General features: G+C 37.3%; 3 protein-coding genes across 6 annotated transcripts in view; all 3 read left to right on the top strand.

The window, feature by feature from the left end:
- The first annotated feature begins 1,286 nt into the window (after positions 1-1,286).
- On the top strand, positions 1,287-5,414 carry LOC122282941 (replication factor C subunit 2). The gene is made up of 7 exons (XM_043095030.1): positions 1,287-1,647; positions 2,152-2,258; positions 2,398-2,499; positions 2,677-2,872; positions 4,469-4,597; positions 4,682-4,876; positions 4,970-5,414. Exons 1-7 carry the CDS (start codon positions 1,483-1,485, stop codon positions 5,078-5,080), a joined length of 1,005 nt encoding a protein of 334 aa, XP_042950964.1. The 5' UTR covers positions 1,287-1,482; the 3' UTR covers positions 5,081-5,414.
- Positions 5,415-7,900: 2,486 nt separating this feature from the next.
- LOC122282976 (E3 ubiquitin-protein ligase At1g12760-like) lies at positions 7,901-20,009 on the top strand. 3 transcript variants are annotated; one of them, XM_043095076.1, is made up of 5 exons: positions 7,903-8,761; positions 9,628-9,747; positions 9,850-9,982; positions 18,645-18,809; positions 19,331-20,009. In XM_043095076.1, exons 1-5 carry the CDS (start codon positions 8,193-8,195, stop codon positions 19,502-19,504), a joined length of 1,161 nt encoding a protein of 386 aa, XP_042951010.1. In that variant the 5' UTR covers positions 7,903-8,192; the 3' UTR covers positions 19,505-20,009. The 3 variants fall into 3 exon arrangements, with proteins under 3 accessions (XP_042951011.1, XP_042951010.1, XP_042951009.1); XM_043095075.1 differs by having other exon boundaries at positions 7,904-8,761; positions 9,625-9,747; XM_043095077.1 differs by lacking the exon at positions 18,645-18,809 and having other exon boundaries at positions 7,901-8,761; positions 9,625-9,747.
- Positions 20,010-20,218: 209 nt separating this feature from the next.
- LOC122282975 (protein unc-13 homolog) overlaps positions 20,219-23,620 on the top strand; it is a 42,445-nt gene continuing 39,043 nt past the window's right edge. The window contains exons 1-5 of one of the 2 annotated variants that reach the window (XM_043095074.1): positions 20,219-20,589; positions 20,949-21,013; positions 21,622-21,871; positions 22,130-22,196; positions 22,325-22,475. In XM_043095074.1, the coding sequence (XP_042951008.1) occupies positions 20,406-20,589; positions 20,949-21,013; positions 21,622-21,871; positions 22,130-22,196; positions 22,325-22,475 (717 nt within the window). In that variant the 5' untranslated portion in view covers positions 20,219-20,405. Of the gene's footprint in view, positions 20,590-20,945; positions 21,014-21,621; positions 21,872-22,129; positions 22,197-22,324; positions 22,476-23,620 lie in introns of both variants that reach the window. The other variant, XM_043095073.1, reaches the window with a different exon arrangement.

The raw sequence follows: 23,620 nt of genomic DNA, 5'->3' as shown, positions 1-23,620 counted from the left end.
AATGTAGTTACACTTTGCCTAATCTAATGTAGATAATTTTGTTATCCTAATCGCTAAAAAGTACAATTTTTTTAGATAATTCGGTGAGAGTGCTTTTTTTTTTTTTTTTTTGATATGCAAACGTCAAGCTTCATATACCAAAGAGAAGATTACAGACATACATCAAACCATAAGGTTTGAGATAAAAAGTCCGGAATACAATCCCACCACATGGTAATACTTCCAACCTGTCGGCCAAACTTAGCTAAAGAATGGGCAGCCATATTAGCTTCCCTATAAACATGTTCAAACAGACAGTCCCCAAATAAAGAAGACAATTGTTTAATTTCCTGATAAAGACCACCATACAGAGAACTTAACATACTATCATGAATTAAAGCTTCAACCATCATTAGACAATCACTCTCCACTTGGATTTTCTGAATGCCCATACCAGCACAAAGTTGCAGTCCACGGAAAACAGCTAGTAATTCTATGTGCTCAACATCCTCAACAGCAGGTTCGGGAATTGCAGCTGCCATCAATATTCTGCCATTGTGATCCCGCAAGATAGCACCAGCACCTGCAGTTCCAGCTTCTACACAGAGAGAACCATCCACATTGAGCTTGACATAACCTTCTTGAGGTACCTTCCATCTATAGAAATCTTTAACCTGCTGCCTATGCTTTTTATACACAGCTTTATAATTCTTCAACACAGATAAGGCATGTTCAGCTGCATGATGGGGAGAAACAACAATTTGATGGAAGGTAAGGCATGTTCAACACAGAGAGTGCTTTTAGTACAAGCGGCTCACCATCATCTTTGGCAGCCATGGTTCTCTAGTACCTCTTTCTCTCTCTCTCCGTGATTACTTTCGATTTTTATTATTGATTCAACTGAATGCGTACTGTTCACCCAACTTCAACGTTCCGCCAACCTTCTAGATTGAAAAGAAAAAATCTAGTTGTAAGCGCTTCTGCACACCAATACGTGCACTCAATCAATATGATTGGTTAGAAAGTCAGGTTTTAATGAAAATTGTGTCAATTTGAATTTTAAATATAAAAGCAGCAGTATTAATATGTAAACTAGTATACGAATTTGTTTATATATAGCAAAAATCAATAAGTCATGCGAAGCTTAGAAAATCCATAGGCGTTAATTTATTGTAGATGAATAATCTTTTCAAGATTTCGAGCAAACAATTTTACTTCCTAAAAATTCCTGAATAGGAAAATGAATTGGGCTCGTGGGCCTCCTTTTATTTTTGATGAATCTGCTTATGGGTTCTTGCTCGTTCGGAAACAGGATTCCCCGATCATAATTTCAATATCTCCGAAGGCCTATTCTCTTCAATTCATTCCTTCTCTGATTCTTGTGCAGTTTCTCCCAAATAAATAGGTTCTCTTTTTTTATTTTTCCGAAGAGAGTTTCTTACAGGGAGTCCTGTTGTTAGTTTTAGCATTCAGGTTCTTGACGAGTTTTCTCTCGCGGCAACAATGGCTGCTTCGTCTTCGTCTAGCAGCACCGGCAGTGGATACGACATGCCGTGGGTCGAGAAGTACCGACCCAACAAGGTCGTCGACATCGTGGGCAATGAGGACGCCGTGTCCAGGCTCCAAGTCATCGCTCGCGACGGCAACATGCCCAACCTCATCTTATCCGTAAGTATTTTTTAGTTTGCTCGCTTGCTCCCCGAGTCTCAGAAGCTACAGCATATGTACATCAGCATATGAAATTCATGGTTAATTTTGATATTGCCATGCGTTGTTTGTTAATAAAATCATAATGTCCGTTCTAAGTTTAAAATGAAATTTGCTCTCGAGTTTCGACGCTTACACATTTGTAGGGCCGGGAAGTAACGAATCTGCTTAGACCATTTGTTCGGTCGGTTATTCTACTCGAAGAAATCTATATGATTGATTAGTCGCTGGACTCAATTGAGTGACTTCTTATGTTTTGGTTTAGTTATTTAATGTAATGTATATAGATTAAACCCTCCCCACCACCACAAACCAACGCCCCTCCCCCCCCCCCCCCCCCCCCGGGAACACACACACACCCCTCTCTTTTGAGTCTCAGGAAGAAGTTCACATAGTTTATCTTTGCTCATCTTTGTGAAAGAAATACCTATGCTGCTGCTGATTCACTGTGTATTGGTGTTCCAGGGTCCTCCTGGAACTGGTAAAACCACTAGCATACTGGCGCTTGCGCATGAGCTTTTGGGTCCAAACTATAAGGAGGCTGTTTTGGAGCTAAATGCATCAGATGACAGGTGGGTATATTTGTTCACTATACGGTGTTCAGTCTTTTATTTATTTATTTTTTTCCCTCTTACCCGGATCTCTTTGGTTGGGTTCTTGTATATTTTATGGTTGGGTTCTAAAATATTTTATCATTGCTTTGTTGTTTAGGGGAATTGATGTGGTGAGGAACAAGATTAAGATGTTTGCTCAAAAGAAAGTAACACTGCCCCCTGGGCGCCACAAGATAGTAATCTTGGATGAAGCCGACAGGTAAGTTCAAATATTGCCTCTTAAAATTGGTCATTACTCTTCCATTATTGAAAATTTCCCTATTAACTTGTTCTATTGAATATTATTATAGTTTGTTTCTGATATTAGATTGTTCATTCTTTGAAGTGTTTACTTCTATCTGTACACATGATATTGTATATGTTATCTTTTTCTAAGCATGACATCTGGAGCACAGCAAGCTTTGAGGAGGACAATGGAAATATATTCAAACTCCACTCGTTTTGCTCTTGCATGCAATACATCTTCTAAAATTATCGAGCCTATACAAAGTAGATGTGCTCTTGTTCGATTTTCAAGACTATCTGATCAAGAGATACTCGGACGTCTCATGGTGGTTGTTGAAGCTGAAAAGGTACTGATTGTTTTCTTAAGTTATAGTGTGCCAATTCTGCATAGTGAGCATAATTGTTACTTTATGTCAATGAAAAATTACTTCAAATTATTAGTTTAAAGTCTATATAGGCGCATTGTCATTTCTTTGTTACTTGGAGATTTGGCTTGTCCTCTTGGCCTAGTTTGTCAGAAACTATATATCTCTCATTCACAAAATGCTTCATAAAATATTTCATTCAGTTATCCTAACAGTCATTCGTTTTAAAAAACTTTCCCACACAAAAGCGTGGTTATTACTTCTCAATTAAGAGGATCTGCTTAAAGCATGGACTAAAAGATATTTCACTCTCCGCATTAGATTTAGTTGAGCGTCAGTGTTACTGCTGTTATATACATATTAGCCAATACATCGACACTATTTTAAAAGATGGTTATCTCATTTTCTTACTACCTGTTTCTGTCTCTCTACTTTTTTTTTTATTTTTTTATTTTTATGAATAAACAAATTTTATTAATCAAAAACGGATGGCAAAAGCCAGTATTACGTTTCTGTCTCTCTACTTGCTCATTTAGTATGTAAGATTGTCGTTCATGATGAAACCTTTCTTGGGAAGGAACATAGATGGGCAATTATTTAGGGTTTTCTCCTTTAATGTGAAGAAATCATTAGGAACATAGACTGAAAATTGTCATTTTACAACTTTAGGTTTTTGAACTTTAATCAGACACCCTCTTCCTTTCAGTCTCTCCTTAATTAAGTTTTGTTCAAGGAAATAAGGATATTTTAGAAGTTCAGTAAAATGCTTTAAATTCCAGGTTGCAACAGAGATTGTAATTTGTAGGTGTCTGGTGTTGTGCTACAATCAATGCACTCTGATTTTGAAAGAGTTAAAAAATAAAAAAAAAACTATCTTCCCAGCTCTCACATGGGCAGCATTGAATGCTGCATGACCCATATATGATATACTGTGTCCATCTCTCTTCCAACTCTATTAGAGAGTTAAAGTGGAGGGCTCTAGCCTTGAAGAGACCCTGATCCCAGATATACTCAGTTACTTGCATTTGTTTTTTAATTCCCTCAATTCTGGTTTATACCTATGAAACCATTTCTAGTAGGCCAGTCGCCAGTCATAAAAATTCCACATTAGAATGTGCAAGTGTGCTTTCTGGCCTTTTTTATGAGGAGCTTGCTGGTTCTTGGATTAAAATCCAGACATAGGAGCACTTTTAATATTGCATTTGCACAAATTTATTTCAATTATGCTCCAGGAAATTAACTTTCTTAGGTGTTTGATTGATCGGTGTGAATTGGTTAAATTACTTGTAGATTATTGCTGTGTACACTGGGATGAAACCTGGTTCATGTGGCTAGATTTTAAGGGGAACAACAAGAAATAAGCATCCTTTAGAAAGATAAATTCTGTGGATATCAGAAAACTTTGAAATTGAAAGAGTCGTTCCTTTTATTTGCAACGGATGAAAATGAGATTATGGTAATTAAGATTCATAGTAGCTTACTGTTTGTTAAATGTAGATATTATTGCCACGTATTGTACTCTTTATTTAACAAGGGAGGTGGAAACGTATAATGGATCTGCTTTTGTAAACAATGAAGGTTCCCTATGTTCCAGAAGGTCTTGAAGCCATAATTTTCACTGCTGATGGTGACATGAGGCAGGCATTGAATAACTTGCAAGCTACATACAGTGGGTTTCGTTTTGTCAACCAAGAAAACGTTTTCAAGGTTTACGAATAAAAAATGCATTGGCCTTTGGTATTTTATTTTTATGTATGTATATTGGACTATGATGTCTGTGTTTGGTTTTAGGTTTGTGATCAGCCTCATCCATTGCATGTGAAGAACATGGTGCGTAATGTCCTAGAAGGGAAATTTGATGATGCTTGTTATGGTCTCAAGCAGCTCTATGATTTGGGCTATTCACCTACCGACATAATCACGACACTATTCCGTATAATTAAAAACTATGATATGGCTGAGTATCTGAAATTGGAATTCATGAAGGTACAGATACCATGCCAGCCTCGATCTATTTTTTTCCCAACCTCCTCAGTTAGTCGACTCTGAAAATCTTTCTTCGTCCTCTTTGATTTTCAGGAGACTGGATTTGCCCATATGAGAATCTGTGATGGAGTTGGTTCATATCTTCAGCTCTGTGGACTTCTGGCCAAGTTTTCCGTGGTCCGCGAAACAGCTAAAGCAGCATAGGTAGCAGTAGTAGTAGTAGTTACAACTTGAGCCTGCTACAATTTGCTTTTTGATGGTGAAAGTTGTTTGTGTAAACATTAGAATTGTGCTGATGCTCAAATACATTTTGTATTAAGGAGGTATCAAAAGTTACCGCTCTAAGGTAGTGATTTGCTTCGTGGACTACCACGGGTCATATTCCCTTGAGCCTGTGTAGATTTTGAACAAAGGCAGTAAGATGCCTTTGGAGTCAGCTGGATTAAAAAGAACCTTATGTTGTACTCTTCATAACTTGAACGTATATACTATATTTTTCATATTTAAAATAGTATAAAGACCTGCTTTTATAAGGATAGTTAAGAAGGTATTTATTATATATATGAAATATAATGAGTGATCTAATAACCTCTACATTATGAGATATGATCACTCTATGCCTTTGAACCAAATAAAGTCTTAGTACTCAATAGTTTTTTACTTGTTTTGGGAGACCCATTTGTTCATGCAGCCAAGAGAAGCGACTCGGTTTCATAACATTCACACCAATGTATGGAACCGATCCTCCGAAAATGGGAGGAAAATCATCCATCTCGGCTAGACCTTGGGCTCTTGTGGTTTGTATCAGCAAATTGTTGGCAAAGACTACAATGAAAACTCCAAAGTAGGCGTGCAGGGCGGGCACCCGTACGCAATCGTCCGCATTTGCCAGGCTATCGAGGTCCTCGAGGATACCTTATAGGGCGAGTAGCATCCTTATCGAATATTGTTGTCTTTATTTTTAAATTTTTGTATAATTAATATCCATGTTCTAAAAATCTTACAATTAGACATACCCATTAATCTTTCATAAAAAAAATTAATCAAAATTTGCCACGTGACATCAGAGTTCATGTATCAGTTTTGTAAAACTTAAAAACATAGACCTTGATTTATAAAAACACTCATCTAATTATTGATCTTATAATTAACTATTGAGGGTGATGGATTAAAGGTCATTATGTTACTCTCTGGTGGTTTGAGATGTGTTTGATCCCAAGTTTAAATTTTTTGTATCAATTTTCACACACAATTTGTATTGTATTGACTCTTAGTCTGCTTTAAAAAATTGAATTTTCAGTTTTGGGATTGGGATCGTAGTTTAAAAGTAAATACAAGACAGAAAAAAGAAAATTGACTCTCAACTTTGGGTGTTGTGGTTTGTATTCTAGATTTGTTGGTCAGGGTTGTATTACTTGTATTTTTTTATTTTTATTTTTGATGGAGAAGCGTTGGGGTTGTGAATCACATGGCTGTAGGGCGAGTCGATTTTTTCAGCAGAAAGGACTTGCACAAGCTCTCTGGAAAAGAGTATGATTAATACAGAAATGATTACTGCCGTGTGGACTACAATAGGGCATGCAATCTTGTTGCCAGATATAAGAATGGGCACCACAAATTGAATGAGTTTTCTATGGGTAATGAGCTCATGGCTCACAAAGATGGGGTGCGGATGCCTCTAGAGAAGAAGAGGAAGGTCTCGAGCTGCGATGGGCTCTGGAGATGAGAGGGGGAGCGAGGGGCTGCAAGTTTGCGAAGGAAATGAGGGTCTACAATGGGCTCTGGAAGGGGCTGCAAGGTTATCTCCTACAATGCAGTTATATTTATGTTCCAATGAACCGTTTACGTGGCACTTACTTATTGGTGGGCTTTTTTAAGTAGAGAATAAACAGACCAGTTATAAGATTATCTCGAGATTTAATCTTAAACAGTTGAAGCTTCCTATCATCTAGACTCTTTCGACCTGATTCATAATAAGTATCCTACTACTATGATAACACTTAGGTGCGAAAGGTACCGACGATTGCCTGCTCCTACTATTTTCTTTGAGAAAGAAAGAGAAAAATAAAAAGATAACGACCTAAAACTTATGACGCGAGTAAATATAGTTGACGTTATAAAATTAAAATAAAAAATAATATTGCTTAATATGATTTTATATGTTGTTGCATTTTTAATAAAATAACTTTATATAATGATATAAAAGAATATAGTACCTGTATTCATTATCATTTCTTTTATCCCGTAAGATGCTATCAAATGATTCTAAAACTATTATTATTATTTAATTACTTGTGAATCATTTGATATCGTGTGTGAAGACATCCTTATCAATCATTTTAAACCATAAACTTTATTAATTAAGCCGTGACTCATGCCATGTCATATATTATTAAATTAATTCAATTTATAAAATTAATATAATAGGAAAAGTGCTATATCCACTTCAAAATAATATTTATAAATTAAGGTAAGTTAATATGATACGTTAAATTTAATTTACAAAAAAAACTTTATAATAAACTACATTAATTTTTACATATATTTTCATGAATTTTTTTTAATAAATTTAGCATCACATCAAATCAAATCATATAAATTTATAATAAATTTTTAGTGTGATTTTCTTAAATTTGTGATTTAAAAAATAATAAACACGTCACTTTTAACAATATATTACATGCCAATATTTTAAAATAAAAAATATTTGTATAAAATACATTATAAAAATATATTCAATTTAAAATATATATTATAAAATATATTGTAAATGTATCCTAGTCAATCTTCTAAAATTCCATGCCGAGGTGTTAGTATACCAAGACGGTCAAACCACTCCACTGAGCAAGAAAGCAGCTAGCAAGCATGCCAAGCAAACCAAAGTCAAAAAGACAGTCTGGATCCACATCCATTTTACAACAAAAACTTTAGATCCAATGGTTCGTAACCGTCCGATCATCCGACATTTTTGTTTTTTTTTTTTTTTTTTGTCTCCATCTAAGACCTGGATAGTGTTGGCAACTTCCGTTTGATAAACTGTAATTATCGCACCGCCCGTATCTGAGACAAGAGAAAACGGGAAACGATAACCCGCTCCATTTTTGGAGCATGACCGACAACGTCTACTGCCCGACTTTCCAGTTTCGCGCTGATCTCAAAACCACCATTTCTTACTCTCTTCCAATTCTGTAAATGAAATCCCTAATTTTATTTTATTCTATTTCTTGAATCACCGATTTTCGCATGGGCTGAACCATTAAACTCAACCTGTTAGGGTTCCAAAGACCTGAAAATTTCCCTATCTCTATCCTCATAAATGGCTTCGACAAGGTCTCCGAACCGCTCCTCATCGTCTTCCGACATCGTCGATACGACGCCTTTGCTCAACAATTCGAGTGGGTCCAGCGACGAGACCAACCCGAGCCGTCGATTCGTTCAGCGGCAGAGCCTGCGCCAGGCAGCAAGGTTTCTACGGCAAGCCAGCAGCGGCCACCGGACGATACGCGAGCCGTCGATGCTGGTACGTGAGACCGCTGCGGAGCAACTGGAGGAGAGGCAGAGTGACTGGGCGTACTCGAAGCCCGTGGTGGTCCTCGACATCATCTGGAACTTCGCTTTCGTTGTGGTCGCCGCCACTGTCCTGGTACTGAGCCAGAACGAGTCTCCGAGCATGCCGCTTAGGCTCTGGATCGTGGGCTACGCCCTCCAATGCGTGTTACACATGGTTTGCGTCTGTGTTGAATATCGGAGGCGGAGGAGGAGACGACGGGGCGGGGTACCGACGTCTGATTCAGTGGAAAACAGCGGAAATTCGAGCCTCGAGTCGAGAGAGGCTTTGGGGCAGCACGTGTTACCGGCGGAGCATTTGGATGAGGAGGGCGCCGGGTAATTTGTTTTCGAATCGATTTATTAGCATTTATACCGCTGTTTTTAAAATTCCGAAGCTTTTTATGGTCAGTTTCATGGTCAGTTGATATTATCATACAGGTATCTTGTCTTATACACTACCGAACGAATGATTCTTACATTTTTCAAGTTGGGACAGGGATTTGGGGCAGTCTTTTTATTGGCTTATATGGATGAGGATTTTTTGGGATATGCCTGGAAACCTTAGTGTGGAATTACAGGAAATTTTATGGGTGTTAGAAATCTTGGAACCTCGCACCCCTGCGTTTACTTTTCTTTTTTTGGGTTTTTTTTTTTTTTTTGGGTTTGGGGGGGTGGGGGTTGGGGGGGGGGGGGGGGAGTAATGCTATGTCAATACATAATCTATACTTGTATTGGTCAATACATTTTCAATTGTAAATGTTAGAATCCTGTAAAAAGAAGAAAATGTTTTCTCGGTGTATGATGAAAGAACATTCTATTTAAAAAATTGAGAGAACATTGTATTTTTTATCTCATACATTTATGTGTCGTAGTTTATTTTCTAAACTCATTATAAACATTTCCTCTGATCTTCTTTTGAACGACTGGTACTGGGTACATTTCCAAAAATTATCATGCAGGGCAGAACATGTTGGTTGGTTTAATTAATGATTTACCAAATTTGAAGAGCAGTTGGTTTAGTCATTTTTTATGGATTGATTTCCTCTTGGATCAGGAGTGTTCTGTATGTCTATAAATTTATATTGTATGAGATTGCAGTTTATATGCTCATTTCCATTAAATCAGATACTCTATATGGTTCATTTCGATGATATTGCAGAATATGAGCTCATTATTATTATTATTTTTTATCATCACAGCAGTGTAGCAAAGCATCTGGAATCTGCAAATACAATGTTTTCATTTATCTGGTGGATCATTGGATTCTACTGGATATCTGCCGACGGTCAAGATTTAGCACGTGACTCTCCTCAGCTGTATTGGTACGTGTTGGTTCTCTCTCTCTCTCTCTCTCTCTCTCTCTCACAATTTGAACCATTGGTTGTAACTGAATCTTACGTTTGATATTATGATGTGTTATGCAGGCTATGCATAATTTTCTTGGGTTTTGACGTGTTCTTTGTCGTTTTCTGTGTTGCACTGGCATGTGTTATTGGTATTGCTGTCTGCTGCTGTCTTCCATGTATCATAGCACTTTTATATGCTGTGGCAGACCAGGTACTTCTCAAATATTGCTTTCCTTGCCATATGTACCTTATTTTACTACCATGTGTGCTGTTTTTTTATTCATTGTCATATGTGCCTTGGGAAGGTATCCAATTGAATCGAAGGGTCCAATGGAAACAAATAGTCAGCCCTGAAAAGATTTTGGTGGCAATTTTGATTTGACCCTTTAATTTTGTTCTTCCCCTTGACTGACCAAAACAAAAGTTATGTTCTTTAACATGTAGTTTTTCTTTCTATAAAATTGTTAATTTATTTTTGAGTGATTTGTTTGGGGTATTTGATATTTAATTAGGTTTATAAGGGGAATGCATAGAAATCTAGTGGGACCGTGGGATATGATATGGCACAAAGATGGTAAAATATGGCTGTATATTTAATTTTTGTGGCTAATGAGGGAGTATTAGCCTGGAAAAGCCGTTCTTTCTGCCCAGGTTTCTGGTTGTATTTGCATTAGAGCCCCCTTTACTGCATTGCGTGGATTTTAAGGACAGAAAAGACACAGTTAGGTTTTTTTTTCCCACATGGAATTGGGTTAAAATGAGCTTACAGTAGGACTGCTTAGTTTCAAGAACCATACACAACCCCTAAGATTTTTCAGCTGTTCAAAAATGAAGTTTGTATCCCATTTTGCGTGTGATTTTAATGGACAGTAAAGATAATTGGGCTTTTTTTGCCATGTGTCATCCTAGTCAAGTTCATATCTTAAACTAATATTGGGGTAAAAGGAGCGTCTAGTAGGTTTTTAATTTTCAAGAATCGTAATCCAGAAATACTTATATAAAAAAAGAATTGCTCTCCAGAAATTTTCAGTTGTTTAAACCCTAAAACCCTAAATCACTTATAAAAAAAAAAAAAATTCAGTTTCCGCAATAAAATTTATGTTTGTATTGATTTATGCATCTTGATTGGGGAGCTTTTTCTATCAAATTTTAGAACTAAAGACCCCAAATTCCTGAAGGTTTTTGAAATCCTATTTTAAGGGTTGGAGATCCCAAATTTGTGGAGCTTTTGCCATCCAATTTATGTATCTTGGTTTGTGGAGCTTTTGCTAGGCAATTTCAAGAACTGGAGATCCCAAATTCAACAATTTAATTCTATAGTTCCTAGTTATCCAATAAAGAAGCAACATTTGACGAAAAGCTTAGAAAAAATATGATTAAGAGGTAAGAAGAAAGAAGTAAATGGACAGAACGAAATGAAGTTTGGCGTATTGGAGAGCAACTTTGTAACTGGGCTATTGCTGTGGATTTTAATTGCATGGCCATGCATGATTTTCTTATCTCTAATGTGCCTACCTAGTTAGGTCGTTAGAGTTGTAATACTGGCTTTGTTATTGATCAATACAATTTGTTTATTTATCAAAAAAAAAAAATTATATAAAGTTCTGTGGAATAAAACACTTCAAGGAGCAAAATGTACCCTATATGGTGTTCAAGTCCATTAGTGATCTAATCCCTCTTTTTCATAAAAGCTTTTCTACACTTTTACCATGTAGGAAAATGTACCATGGTGTAACACCCAGTCCAGTAGGTCAGTAGAGTTACGTACATTCATAGCTTAATGCCCTGTAAAGAGATTCAAAGTTATGAAAATACCTCATTTATTGAATCATCAACTAACTTGACATAACAGGCTTTCATAACATAAAGCTGAAACATAATGAAAAGGCATAACTTTATTACTTATAAAAAAAAAAACATAATGAAAAGGCATAACTAGTTCTATGTAGTGATCACTTATTCAAATTTTTTAATCAGAAACTAAATCTTTGTGGAAATAACACTTATTCCAGTCTTAAGTCTCTGAAACTAATCGACTCCTGGCCTTCCTACTCTGTGTCCTCTCAATCAACATCTGAGACATTAAAACATAAAAAAGAACAAATGAGTAGAAGACTCAATAATAGCATATCATGATGTAACTTAATTTGGCTTTAGCAAAACTTCAATATTTCGTAACATATGCGGGTATTAACAAAATCATGGAATTTCATGTAGCATGATGCATGAGTGACTGACCCTATGCATTTCCTATTAATCATGCATGATTTGTTCATCTTGTCTTTCACTTATTTAGTGATCATTATTACTTGTGAGCATCGGTCCAATTGTCGTTGACCATACATACATACCGTAACATTAGGTAAACCTCGCTTGGGTCCATGGCACCGTGCAATGTGTCATATCATGTAGTGATACTCGCTTGGGTCTGTAATATCACTTAAAATAGAGTGAACCACACTTGAGTCCGTGGCATCGTGTAACGTGTCATATCATGTAGTGATACACACTTGGGTCTTGTGATATCACTAAAAATAGGGTGAACCACACCTAAGTCCATGGCACCGCACATTATAACCCATAACATGAGGCCCATTTAACGTTTATCTATTATTCATGTGCTTCCTTACTTGCTTCCACAATGCATGTGAACATATTTGTCTTCATGAATTTACATGACATGACATACTCTTGTGCATGGTATAACATATCACATGGCATATTATTGTTTATCTTACGTGATATAGCATAACATGATCTAAACTTTATATGAACATTACTTGGCATACATGTGATTCTTTATTCATCCATTCTAACAACAATCCCTATCAGCATGGCAAACAGAGTTTCATTCATTCATCATGTATCATCGAAATTCATAAAGGTTCATGAAAATAAACTAACCTTGAACTGGCTCGTAGCGTAGCATAGGTTACGGTAAACCTCACATTTTCATAAAAGAAGACAAAATAATTTACCACACATGAAATTATGATCATGCTACTTACCTCTTAGCACTGCTTCCTGGTTCCCATTTCGTAGCGCGTTACCTATACGAGGTACTAGATGTTACTAATTTTTCTAGAAAATGTGTCATAGCGTTCTTCCCAATCGAATACATATCATGAACTTTAATCTAATAAAACATTCAGCTACATACTGAATTCAATAAATACTAATATTATATATAGCTATTAAAACAAGAATATCATGTCTAGTCCTTTAAATATAATTTAGTAAGAAAGATATATTATATCTATTATGTAAAATAACAGTGTAAATAATGATTTCATAAAATAGGTTTACAAATACTATAGACTAACCATATTTAATACCCAGCGATATAAGTTTCAATTCCTTAAACATTTTCTGTAAAATAAATAAGTTAGTGGGCTTGTATTTATTCAAATGAAAACTAGGCCCAATTTAACACATTAAGCCGAAAATAATTGAAATTAAGAAAAAGGCATTTTAGGTATTGTCTGTACACTGAACTGAATGGCTAAAAGCCTAAAGGTCCATTTTTTGATTTGTAAGGGCTAAAGCCCTTTTTGTTGAAATACAGAGAAACTTGGATGAGGGGGCCTTAAGCCCAAGGGCACATTTTAATTTAGAAGGAGTAAGTCATCCTTGGAGAAGCCGAAGGCTGAGAAACGGAGAAGAGGAAATATAGTTATGTGATGGGGCTCAAGACTCACCAAGTGGAGACTGTGGGTGGAGGTGGATCTTGGTGCTAGTCACGGCGGGGCGGCTAGAGGCTCCCTTTGAATATGGTGGTGAGACATAGGGAGACTTACTGGAATTGTGGGGGCCTGACGGAACTTGGCTGGCTGGCAATTTCTGGGTTACCCAGTGGTGGCCCGATGTCCTCTATGGTTGATGGTGGGCTGAGCAACAACGCGGTTGTTTTTATTATTCACGGTGGAGAGAGAAAACGATAGGGGGTTTATGGGTCAACGCATGCAGTGGAGGAAGGAGGGCTTACCGTCGGCGTGCTCTGTGGTGGTTTCCGGCAAGGTGGTTGCTGTGAGGGCTGGTTTGCTGTATAGCAAACTTTGACTTCACTGGGTTCTAGCTGTGGTTGTTCTTGGCGTGAGGGAGGAATAATGTGAACAAAAAGAGAAGATTTAGGTTAGGGTTTTGAGGCTTGAACTTGGCTACAAATTAGGAAACTACTCCAACTAGGAAATTAACACCGAGAAGCATATGGGTGTGAAGGTTGGAAGAATCCCACTCAAATACAATCACTATCTCAAAACAGATCTTGAAAAAAAATAACATCACCACTAATAATAACAATAACAATAATAATAACCCTAATTCTAAATCCTAACTTAGGATCCGTATGTTACATATGGTCTGGGTAACTCTGCTATGGACCCACAGAACTAATGGGACGGAAATCTCAGGTGATGAGGTGGAAAGAATGCATCAGAACATTAGAAGAGATTAGATGGTAGTTGATTAGTATGGCATCATGGAGGCTAGTTCTTTGATGTTATTCCTTATGGTAGAAGAGATTGGGTTGACCTTTTGAAAAAGGAGATTTCTCATGAAGAGTGGCGTATCTACTTGAAAAGAATTTGCTGTGCCTGAAACCTGTAAGTATGTGTTATGGTAGCATGAGAATGGGTAGATTATTGGCCATGAACGAGACACACAACATTTATTTGTAGATGACAAAATGCCCGGAACCTATTTTTTATAATTGAGAGGTGCAGAGTGCACGGAGACTTTTCAATGTGTGGGCTTGCATCTAGAGTTTGGAAAGTTATACTGATTTTAGACTTAGAGGCTAGTGCTGGTGATTGACTTAAGCAGATGTGAATGACGTGTGTTTAAATAGGCAGATCTCAAAGGGTATGTTGACTTCTGATAAATATTTTTGTACATTGCAATACTTGAACTAAACATGCCTCCCTCGTGATTGGGTTATCTGCATGGCCATGGCCTTTTGTCCCTAATTAAATTTTTGTTCATTGTTACCTCCCTTGCAATCTCGGGATTGAAAATGACTTGATCAATATTATTAAATTTTAGAATATTTTTTTGGTTGCATGGCATCTGGGTTCCTCATCAGATTTTATTTTTTATACTTTTGTTGGGGGTTTTTTTTTTGGGTTGGGGGGGGGGGGGGGGGGATAAGTTACACGGCACACATTTTTACAGTGCGTCATCGAGCTACTGTTCATTGGCAATATATTACTTTCCGAAAGTGAGGCAGAAAAGGTTACAGAAAATTGTTTCTGACCACTTTCAAATCTTTTGGGATTGTGGGGGCATCGTAAGTGGGAGGAGATATTTGAAATTCGAAAATATGTGGTTGAAGGAGGGCTTTGTTGAAAGGTTTAGGAGGTGGTGGGCCTCTTATAATTTTTCTGGCACTCCTAGCTTTGTTCTGGCAGGCAAACTTAAAGTGCTTAAACAAGACTTGAAGAGTTGGAATGCGGAGACTTTTGGTAATGTAGTAAATAAAAGAAAATAGCTTATGGAACAATTGCAAATTCTTGAAGATAAGGAGATTGTGGGAAGTATTTCCCATGAGGAGAAGGAGAAGAAAAAAAAGGTGAATGCAGAAATTGAAAAGCTTTTTCTTATGGAGGAAATTTCGTGGAGGCAAAAATCCCAGATTCTTTGGCTGAAGGAAGGCGATAACTGTACGAAATTCTTTCATAAAATGGCAAACTCTCATGGTAGATTCAATACTATTGAAGTTCTTCATGATGGTGAGAATGTTCTTTCCAATATTGGGGAGATTGAAGATCACATTGTGAGTTATTATGATAAGCTTTTTATGGAAGAACATTCATGGAGACCAAAGTTAGATGGGCTAGTGTTTAAGTCCATTGATCAAATGAATGCAGATTGGTTGGAGCAAACTTTTGAGGAAGAAGAAGCTCTTGATGTGGTTAGAGGTATGACTAAGGACAAGGCTCTAGGCCCGGATGGTTTTTCTATGGCGTTTTTCCAAGCATGTTGGGACATCGTGAAGGATGACATTATGGAAGTTTTTGGTGAATTCCACTCGTTCCTGAAATTTGAGAAGAGTATTAATACTACATTCATTTCTCTCATTCCTAAAAAGGCGTTTGCAGTGGAGATGAGGGATTTTCGCCCTATTAGCTTGGTAAATGGGGTGTACAAAATCATTGCCAAGGTGTTAGCCAATCGTATTTAGTGTGGTTATGGACAAGATTATATCAAAGTCTATAAGTGCATTTGTGAGGGGTAGACAAATCCTTGACTCGGTTCTAATTGCTAATGAATGCTTGGAAAGTAGAATAAGAATGGGTAAATCTGGAGTTTTAGTTAAATTGCACATGGAAAAGGCTTTTGACCATGTTAATTGAGAATTTCTTCTGTACGTACTTGGGAATTTTGGCTTTGGCGAGAAGTGGTGTTCATGGATTAAACATTGTATTTTGACGGCCAGATTTTCGATATTAGTGAATGGCAATCCGGTTGGCTTTTTTAACAGCTCTCAGGGTTTGAGGCAAGGAGACCCCTTATCTCCTTTTCTATTTGTAGTAGTGATGGATGCATTGAGTTGTATGCTTGAGGCGGCTGTCGAAGGAAGATTTATGTCGGGATTTGTGGTGGATGATGAGACTCGAGATGGTATTCTAGTATCACATTTGCTTTTTGTAGACGACACTTTGATTCTATGTGATAAAAGTCAGGATCACCTTCGTGTTTTGAGAGTCTTACTGTTATGTTTTGAAGCTGTTTCTGGTTTAAGAATTACGGTGGGTTTGGTTAACAAAAACCAAATTATCTAATTTCATCTCATCTCATATAATCATTACAATTTTTTCAAATTTTCACACAAAATATAATAAGCAATTCAACCTTTTCAAATCTCAAAACAAAACTAATATTAAAAATTATATTATAACAATATTTTATTCAACTTTCAACAAAACATCTCATCTCATATCATCTGTACTGCATAACCAAGCGAGGTCTTAATCTTTCCAAGTCTGAAATTTTTCCAGTGGGTACGGTCAGGAATAGTTTGGATCTGGCCAATATTTTGGGATGTTAGGTAGCTTCGTTACCTGTGAGATACCTTGGACTACCTTTGGGTGCTTCTGAAAAATCAGTTTCTATTTGGGATGGGGTGATTGAGAAGATTAGGAGGAGGTTAGCTGGCTGGAAAAAATTATATTTGTCTAAAGGTGGAAGAGTTACCTTGATTAAGAGCACATTGACTAATCTCCCTACTTATTTCCTCTCTCTATTTCCTTTACCAGTTGGGGTTGCTAAAATAATCGAGAGGATTTATAGGAATTTTCTGTGGGATGGTAATGGGGAGAAAAGAAAGTTTCATTTGGTGAGTTGGAAAAAGGTTTGTCTTCCGGTTTTCTGTTGAGGGTTGGGAGTGCAAAATTTAAGACTTTTCAACAAAGCTCTCATTGGGAAATGGCTTTTGAGGTACCATAATGAGATTAATGCATTTTGGAGAAATATTGTGGATGTTAAATATGAGAGGATGTGGGGGAGTTGGTGCACGAATGAAGTTAGGATGTTTGGGGTGGGTTTGTGGAAGTCTATTCGGCTGGGATGGGGGGGACTTGGTCAAGAATTCCAAATTCAAGGTGGGGGATGGGGCAAAGATCTATTTTTGGCATGACACCTGGTGTGGGGATTCACCTCTTAAGGTTGTTTACCCTAACCTTTTCGGGATTGCTAGAGACAAAGGGGCTGTAGTGGCTGATTCCTATCACTTTTCTAACAATTTGATTTGCTGGTCTGTGGAATTTATTAGAGATGTGCAGGATTGGGAAGTATGTGAAGTTTCTGATTTTTTAGGAAGATTATATGAGATGAAGCTTGATCAGAACAGGGAGGACAGTCTGCTGTGGGCGCATACAGTTAATTCCAGATTTTCAGTGAGTTCTTTTTATAAGGTGTTAACTAGTCATAGGGTCAAAGATTATCCCTGGAAATGTATTTGGAGAGCCAAGGTGCCTAGTAAGGTTGCCTTTTTCTGCTGGCTGGTGTCCCTTGGGAAAATATTAACCACAGACAACTTGAGGAAGAGAGGTTTTCAGGTGGCTGAATGGTGTTTTATGTGTTAGAAGGAATGTGAATCTATTGATCATCTTTTTCTTCATTGTGAGGTAGCGACATCCTTGTGGAATGAGATTTTAGCAAGGGTTGGCATTTTATGGGTGATGCCTATACATGTGGGGGATTTCTTTGCATGCTGGCAAGGTATGGAGGGGAGAAGTAACAGCACTGCAGTGTTGAAGATGATCCCCCTGTTTACTTTGGTGTTTATGGTTAGAGAGGAATGGGAGGTGCTTTGACAATTGTGAACGTTCTATAGGGGAACTTTGGGAGTATCTCCTTAGTACTTTAAGCTTTTGGGTGAAGAATCTTGTAAGGAATGGGAATGATTGTAATGTTTTGCTTTAGTTATATTCTGTTTTAGCTTGTAAGTTGGTGTTCTCATTTGTATACATCCTGTATACTTGGGCTATGCCAATTTAATTGGAAGAAAATTTCTCTATTAATTATAAAAAAAAAATATTTTACTTTCTTCTGGGACTGTTTCTCGGGGTGAAAATTGAAAAATGCATTACCTATTTGATTTTAATGTAAATGTAATGCTTGTAATATTAATTTTCTGTTGTCATGCGGCTCATAAGTAATTTTTAAGTTGCTATTGAATGCTGCCTGGTTGGTTGGTTCTTTTTTTTTTTTTTTTCCAAAGGTACTAGAGGTACCCTAGTTCCATTATGCCCTCTATCTCTGCAAATCCCACACATACAGGCACAATGACTAGTCAAAGAGAAGTACTACTAGAGGTAGATGGTTTAGCTTGTGCCCTTCTTCATTTAGGCCTTTATCACCTTTTACCAAAACAGGAAGGTGCAACAAAAGAAGATATTGAGCAACTCTCAAAATACAAATTCCGAAAGATTGGAGATAATGATAAACTTGCTGGTGATGTACAAGGACCTCATGGAGGAATAATGACAGAATGTAGCACCGATTCTCCCACTGAACATGTTCTTTCCCAGGAGGATGCGGTATGTAGTTAAATAGTTTGTTTTTGGAGGGTTAGCTGTCTTTCTTTTCTTCTTTGAATCATCGTCTCATCATTATTTTTTTTCAAAATGAAATATAAGATATTCTTTTTAACGTGAAAAAAGCAGATTGTTTTTCCTGAGACATGCTACATTTTTACAACTAGTTATATATCATATATATATGTGTGTGTGTGTATATATATATGGATTTACAACTAATTGTTAACCTGCATTCTGTATGTGTTATTAAGTGAATTTCTATGTAATGTTTTGGTGGTCTTAAAAAAAGGTTGTACCCTCTCTCAATGGGGCTAGTTTTCATGATTGTCTTGTATCCCCTTCTAGTCCATAACTTGTAACTAGGTTTTCTTTTTGTATAACTCCTGTAGAATTGGGCAATTCCTGTTTTTACTTCTATCAGTAAAATCTTTATTTTACCTATCAAAAAGAAAAGCTTGTACCCTCACTAAGACTGGTTGCATATTTGACAACTGACATTTTATACTTGTGGCAATTTTTAGGAGTGCTGCATCTGCCTTTCTACATACGATGATGGGGTTGAACTTAGAGAACTTCCTTGTGGTCATCATTTCCACTGTGCCTGCGTAGATAAGTGGCTATACATCAATGCGACCTGTCCTCTCTGCAAGTACAATATTTTGAAGAGTAGCAGCCATGCTCAAGAGGAAGTGTAATGATATTGTGCATGGCATGCCAGCCGGCCTTGCCAAACACTAGCTCGGGCGTATCTTGATGTGCAGTGTCAATATAGACTAAATACAAGCATTTTACTGCCGTTGCGGTTATTATTATCGTCTTCTTGTCCGTATTAGCTGTAGCTGTAGTTTTTACTTTGTTGATGTCGTTGCGGTGGTGGCCACAGCGCAGCTCTCTTTGTCCCTTGTTTTGTCTACAAGGTTGTTGCCCGGTGGGGATCGCGGCTTTAGTTTTGTCTCAAAAGCTGTTTTGTGCCTTTTTATTTATTTTTTTAAATTTTTATAAAAAAATCATTCCACGCTTATTGTTCTCTGTGGGGGCCGGGGGTATATACTATAAACTTAATGATTACTATTGTTAATGGCTTTTCTTTGCCCCTATTTACTCAACTGTTGAGGCTAACAGTAACTGCCTTAAACTACATTTGTAAGAGTTTGCCAGTGTTGATCCATATGAAATAAAGCAAAATTAGTCTTCCTCTGAGATGTTATTTGAAAACCCATAATTTGTATTGTAAGAGTTGAATAGCCTGGAAAGAGGATAATAGTTCAAACCAGCAATGGTCGATGCTTCAAAAGCCGGGAGTTTGGTGGGGCGAAATTATAATTTAAGCAATGTAGCTAGGGTCTTTTGAGATTTCCGAGTTAAATCGGACCCAAGAAAGAAAAAGCGATAAAGATTAAAGAACCATCAATTGTCCTGTTTACCCTCTGCTGGTCCTTTTCGCGCTCCTCCAAATGTAGGGACTTTCGAGTTATATGCTTTTCTTCTCCGTGTCGCACTTTTTCAGTCGAAGAAACCAGCGGGCAGCTTGCAGCTTGCAGCGTGCTCCGTGCTCTTTCCTTTCTCTCTGGTTCGTTCCGTCGCGGCTTTGATCCGATGGAGCAGCCACCTTCGCTCCTTTTACAGCGGTACCGTGGAGAGCGTCGCAAGCTTTTGGAGTTCCTCCTGTCCTCGGGTTTGATTAAAGAGCTCCGAACCTCTGCGGGCCCCATCGCCGCTCTTTCCGACGTCGACTTGGATAACATCAGCGTCGATTATGTCCTCCACTGCATAAAATCCGGTCAGTTTTTGAATTCAACTTCCGCTCCGTTTGGTTCCCGAGGAAGGAAAAGTAAAGAAAGAAAGCTATGGGAAACAATGAATTCCATTCGTCTGAGCTTAGTTCAATTGTCTTCTTTAGTTTTTTTTACTCTTTTTTGTTAAAAAGAAGTTGCTGAATTAGGAAATAAAAAACCGCGACCTCTGGTCAACCTTGCCTAGTAGAACTGTTTGGTTCAGCTCAGTTGAGCGCCGGAATTACATTCTGCGGTGTACGTTGAATTTTTTCGGTGATCAAACGGAGTCGGGTGCGTACGTTAGTATTTTACTGCTAGCTTTGCTTCTTACTGGGAAGTTGCCATTATTTGTTGTTTTTAGTAGGTGGAGTGGTTGACGTTTCTGAAGCAACTGAGAAATTCTTTGATGAATCTTCTAACCCAGTTATGGTAAGGAAAGACTCTGTATCTTGGATTGCGTTGTTTCAGCCTTTTATTTCGCTTCAGGTGGCGTGATAAGAACTTGATGAATTTTAGTAGGCGACAGATACACTCATGAAGTGAGCCTTACAACACCCATTCCATAGCAAAGTTACATATTTGACATATTTTTAGAATCCTCACTTAGTGCCATAATATCTAGAAACACCAATTTCATAGGTTTTACCTGCATAAAAAAAGAACTAAAAGTATCCATTCCTTTACGCGTCTGATATGTGGGAAAGGCAAAATATGAACCGCACTCGAAACCTTATATCTTTTTAAGATACTCTATTGTCCAGTTCCTGTTAATTATTTCTAGAAAAGAAGCGCGGTTTTGAAGCAGCGGTAAATCTTGGAATTTGTTGGAAATTTAGTGTTTTCATCCAAGTCAATATATTTACCAAGTGGTTAAAATTAAAATTAAAAAGAATTGGCAGGTTTTGATATTGCGAAAGCTTTATGAACTTCCATAAACCTTTGCTGCTGGAATTTCATTTCAAAGTATGATTTTGTAAATGTTTATCCCTCTGTCAATGTCACCTAAATGTATTCTGCTTCTTGTTTTTTTTTGCTAGATTCATTCTCAGTTTGGGAATTCCTATTTTCTACTTTCTGATCCAGACTTGTCTGGATCACCCCCCAGGCGAGTACCACCTCCAACTGATGTGACTCGAACTGCTAATCATGTGACATTTTCATCTAGACTAGATCCTGTGATTGTCGAGGACATTGCAGCCTCTGGGGAAGAGTTCAGTCCTAAACATGGAGAGGCAACGTGCAAAAATGAGAAATTTCCTCCATTAGGATTACCTTGCCTGAATGCAGGTATTACTTACATATATATATATCTATATATATATATATGTAATCTTGCCTGAATGCAGGTGTTTGATGGTCTACTTTAATTTGTTCACAACTTGGAAAATTGTGATGGAATAAATGGTTCCACAATTTGTATATTCATCCTGTGAAAGTTTATTTGTTTTAATTGTGATTCTTTGGTGTTCTCCGAACATTTGTATTTATATCCTGAAGCCTTTCATCTTTTGAGTACACTGATACATAGCTTCAGGATTCTTGAAGGATTGTCGGATGATGACTTGTGTGCATCAGCCTATGAAATATTGCTTGCATCTTTGGTCTTTTCTGGGTAATTTCTTTCTCTTGCTCTCTCTCAATTTTATGTGGGTTTATTTGTATCCATGATTGATGCACACTTAGTGATTTTTTCTCTCTTTCGCTTTATCCATCTCTTACTCTTTCCCTACACATAATTAGGGTTGAAATACATACAGTTGAGGATAGAAGGAAAGAAAGGAATTCTAAACTTCTGTCAGGGTTGAAGAATAGAAGGGGTAAAAGCCATCAACAGTTTCAGTCTCAAGGAAGACATTCAGAGATTATTGATATTATCCGCATTCAGATGCAGGCAAGCTATAATTTCATTTCCTTTCCTTTATAAATACTGTCTGTAATTCTTATTTGCTTGTGATTTTGGAAAACGCATATCTTTCCAAGTGGATGTTTCGGTGTAAGGATCAACTCGTTTTAAGTCGAATATTGGATACTTAACTGGATGATGAATGCTTTAGTTTTTTATATACTTCTTGTGTATGAGGGTTGTGTGCCTCTGTGCACAATAAAATTGCACTACTTATTAAAGAAAAACCAGGTTATGGATCTTGAAAATACTCACCTAACTAGTTGTTTTTTTTTTATAAGTAAAATTTTATTGATATAAAATGCATTGCCTAAGCACACCGGTAGTATACAACAAATGTGCCTAATTACACCTAAGTACTAGTGAAAGATACAAGCAAGTCATGAAGATTGTCTGTGTTACAAATAATGGCTGAAGCCCAAGAAAGTAAAAAAGTATTGTAAAAAAATCGCTTCAGCTCATCCAAAGAACGCTCCATGTCCTCAAAGCATCTTTTGTTTCTCTCTAGCCACAAGCACCACATAATGCAATGAGGGATCATTCTCTACACAGCAGCGATGTGGGTGTTTCCCTTAATTCCTGTCCAGCACCTCAGAATATCCCTAATTCTTCTAGGCATAACCCATGCCACCCCGGTCTGATTAAAGATCTCATTCCATTAACACAGGCCACCTCTCAATGTAACAAAAGATGATCCACTGATTCCCCATCTCTCTTGCACATAAAGCACCAATCTAAGATGATGAGAACACATTGTCTCAGATTATCTGAAGTGAGAATCTGCACAACAGATGCAGTCCACACAAAGAAAGCAATCCTAGAAGGTACCTTGCACTTTCAAATAGCCTTCCAAGGAAAACTATAATCATTAGAAAAACCTAAAAGAACCGTATAGAAAGGAGCGCACTGAGAATTTTTTGTTTCATGAGTCAAAGAAATAAGCAAACATATCCAACTCCCAATCTTGAGCCGCTCTCGAGAAACTTACATTCCAATGGACAACACCATTAGATAATACCACTAAATCAGCGCGGGCAGCCTCTTTTTCACAAGAAATTTGGTAGAGCATGGGAAACACCTGCTTTGGAGCCCTTTCATTGCACTGTACATCATGCCAAAAATAAACCCTATTA

This window comes from Carya illinoinensis, chromosome 11 (genome assembly GCF_018687715.1).
Source record: "Carya illinoinensis cultivar Pawnee chromosome 11, C.illinoinensisPawnee_v1, whole genome shotgun sequence".
In the NCBI taxonomy this organism is placed as follows: Eukaryota; Viridiplantae; Streptophyta; class Magnoliopsida; order Fagales; family Juglandaceae; genus Carya; species Carya illinoinensis.
The sequence above is the reverse complement of the archived record's forward strand: the minus strand, read 5'-3'. Positions and strand labels throughout refer to the sequence as shown.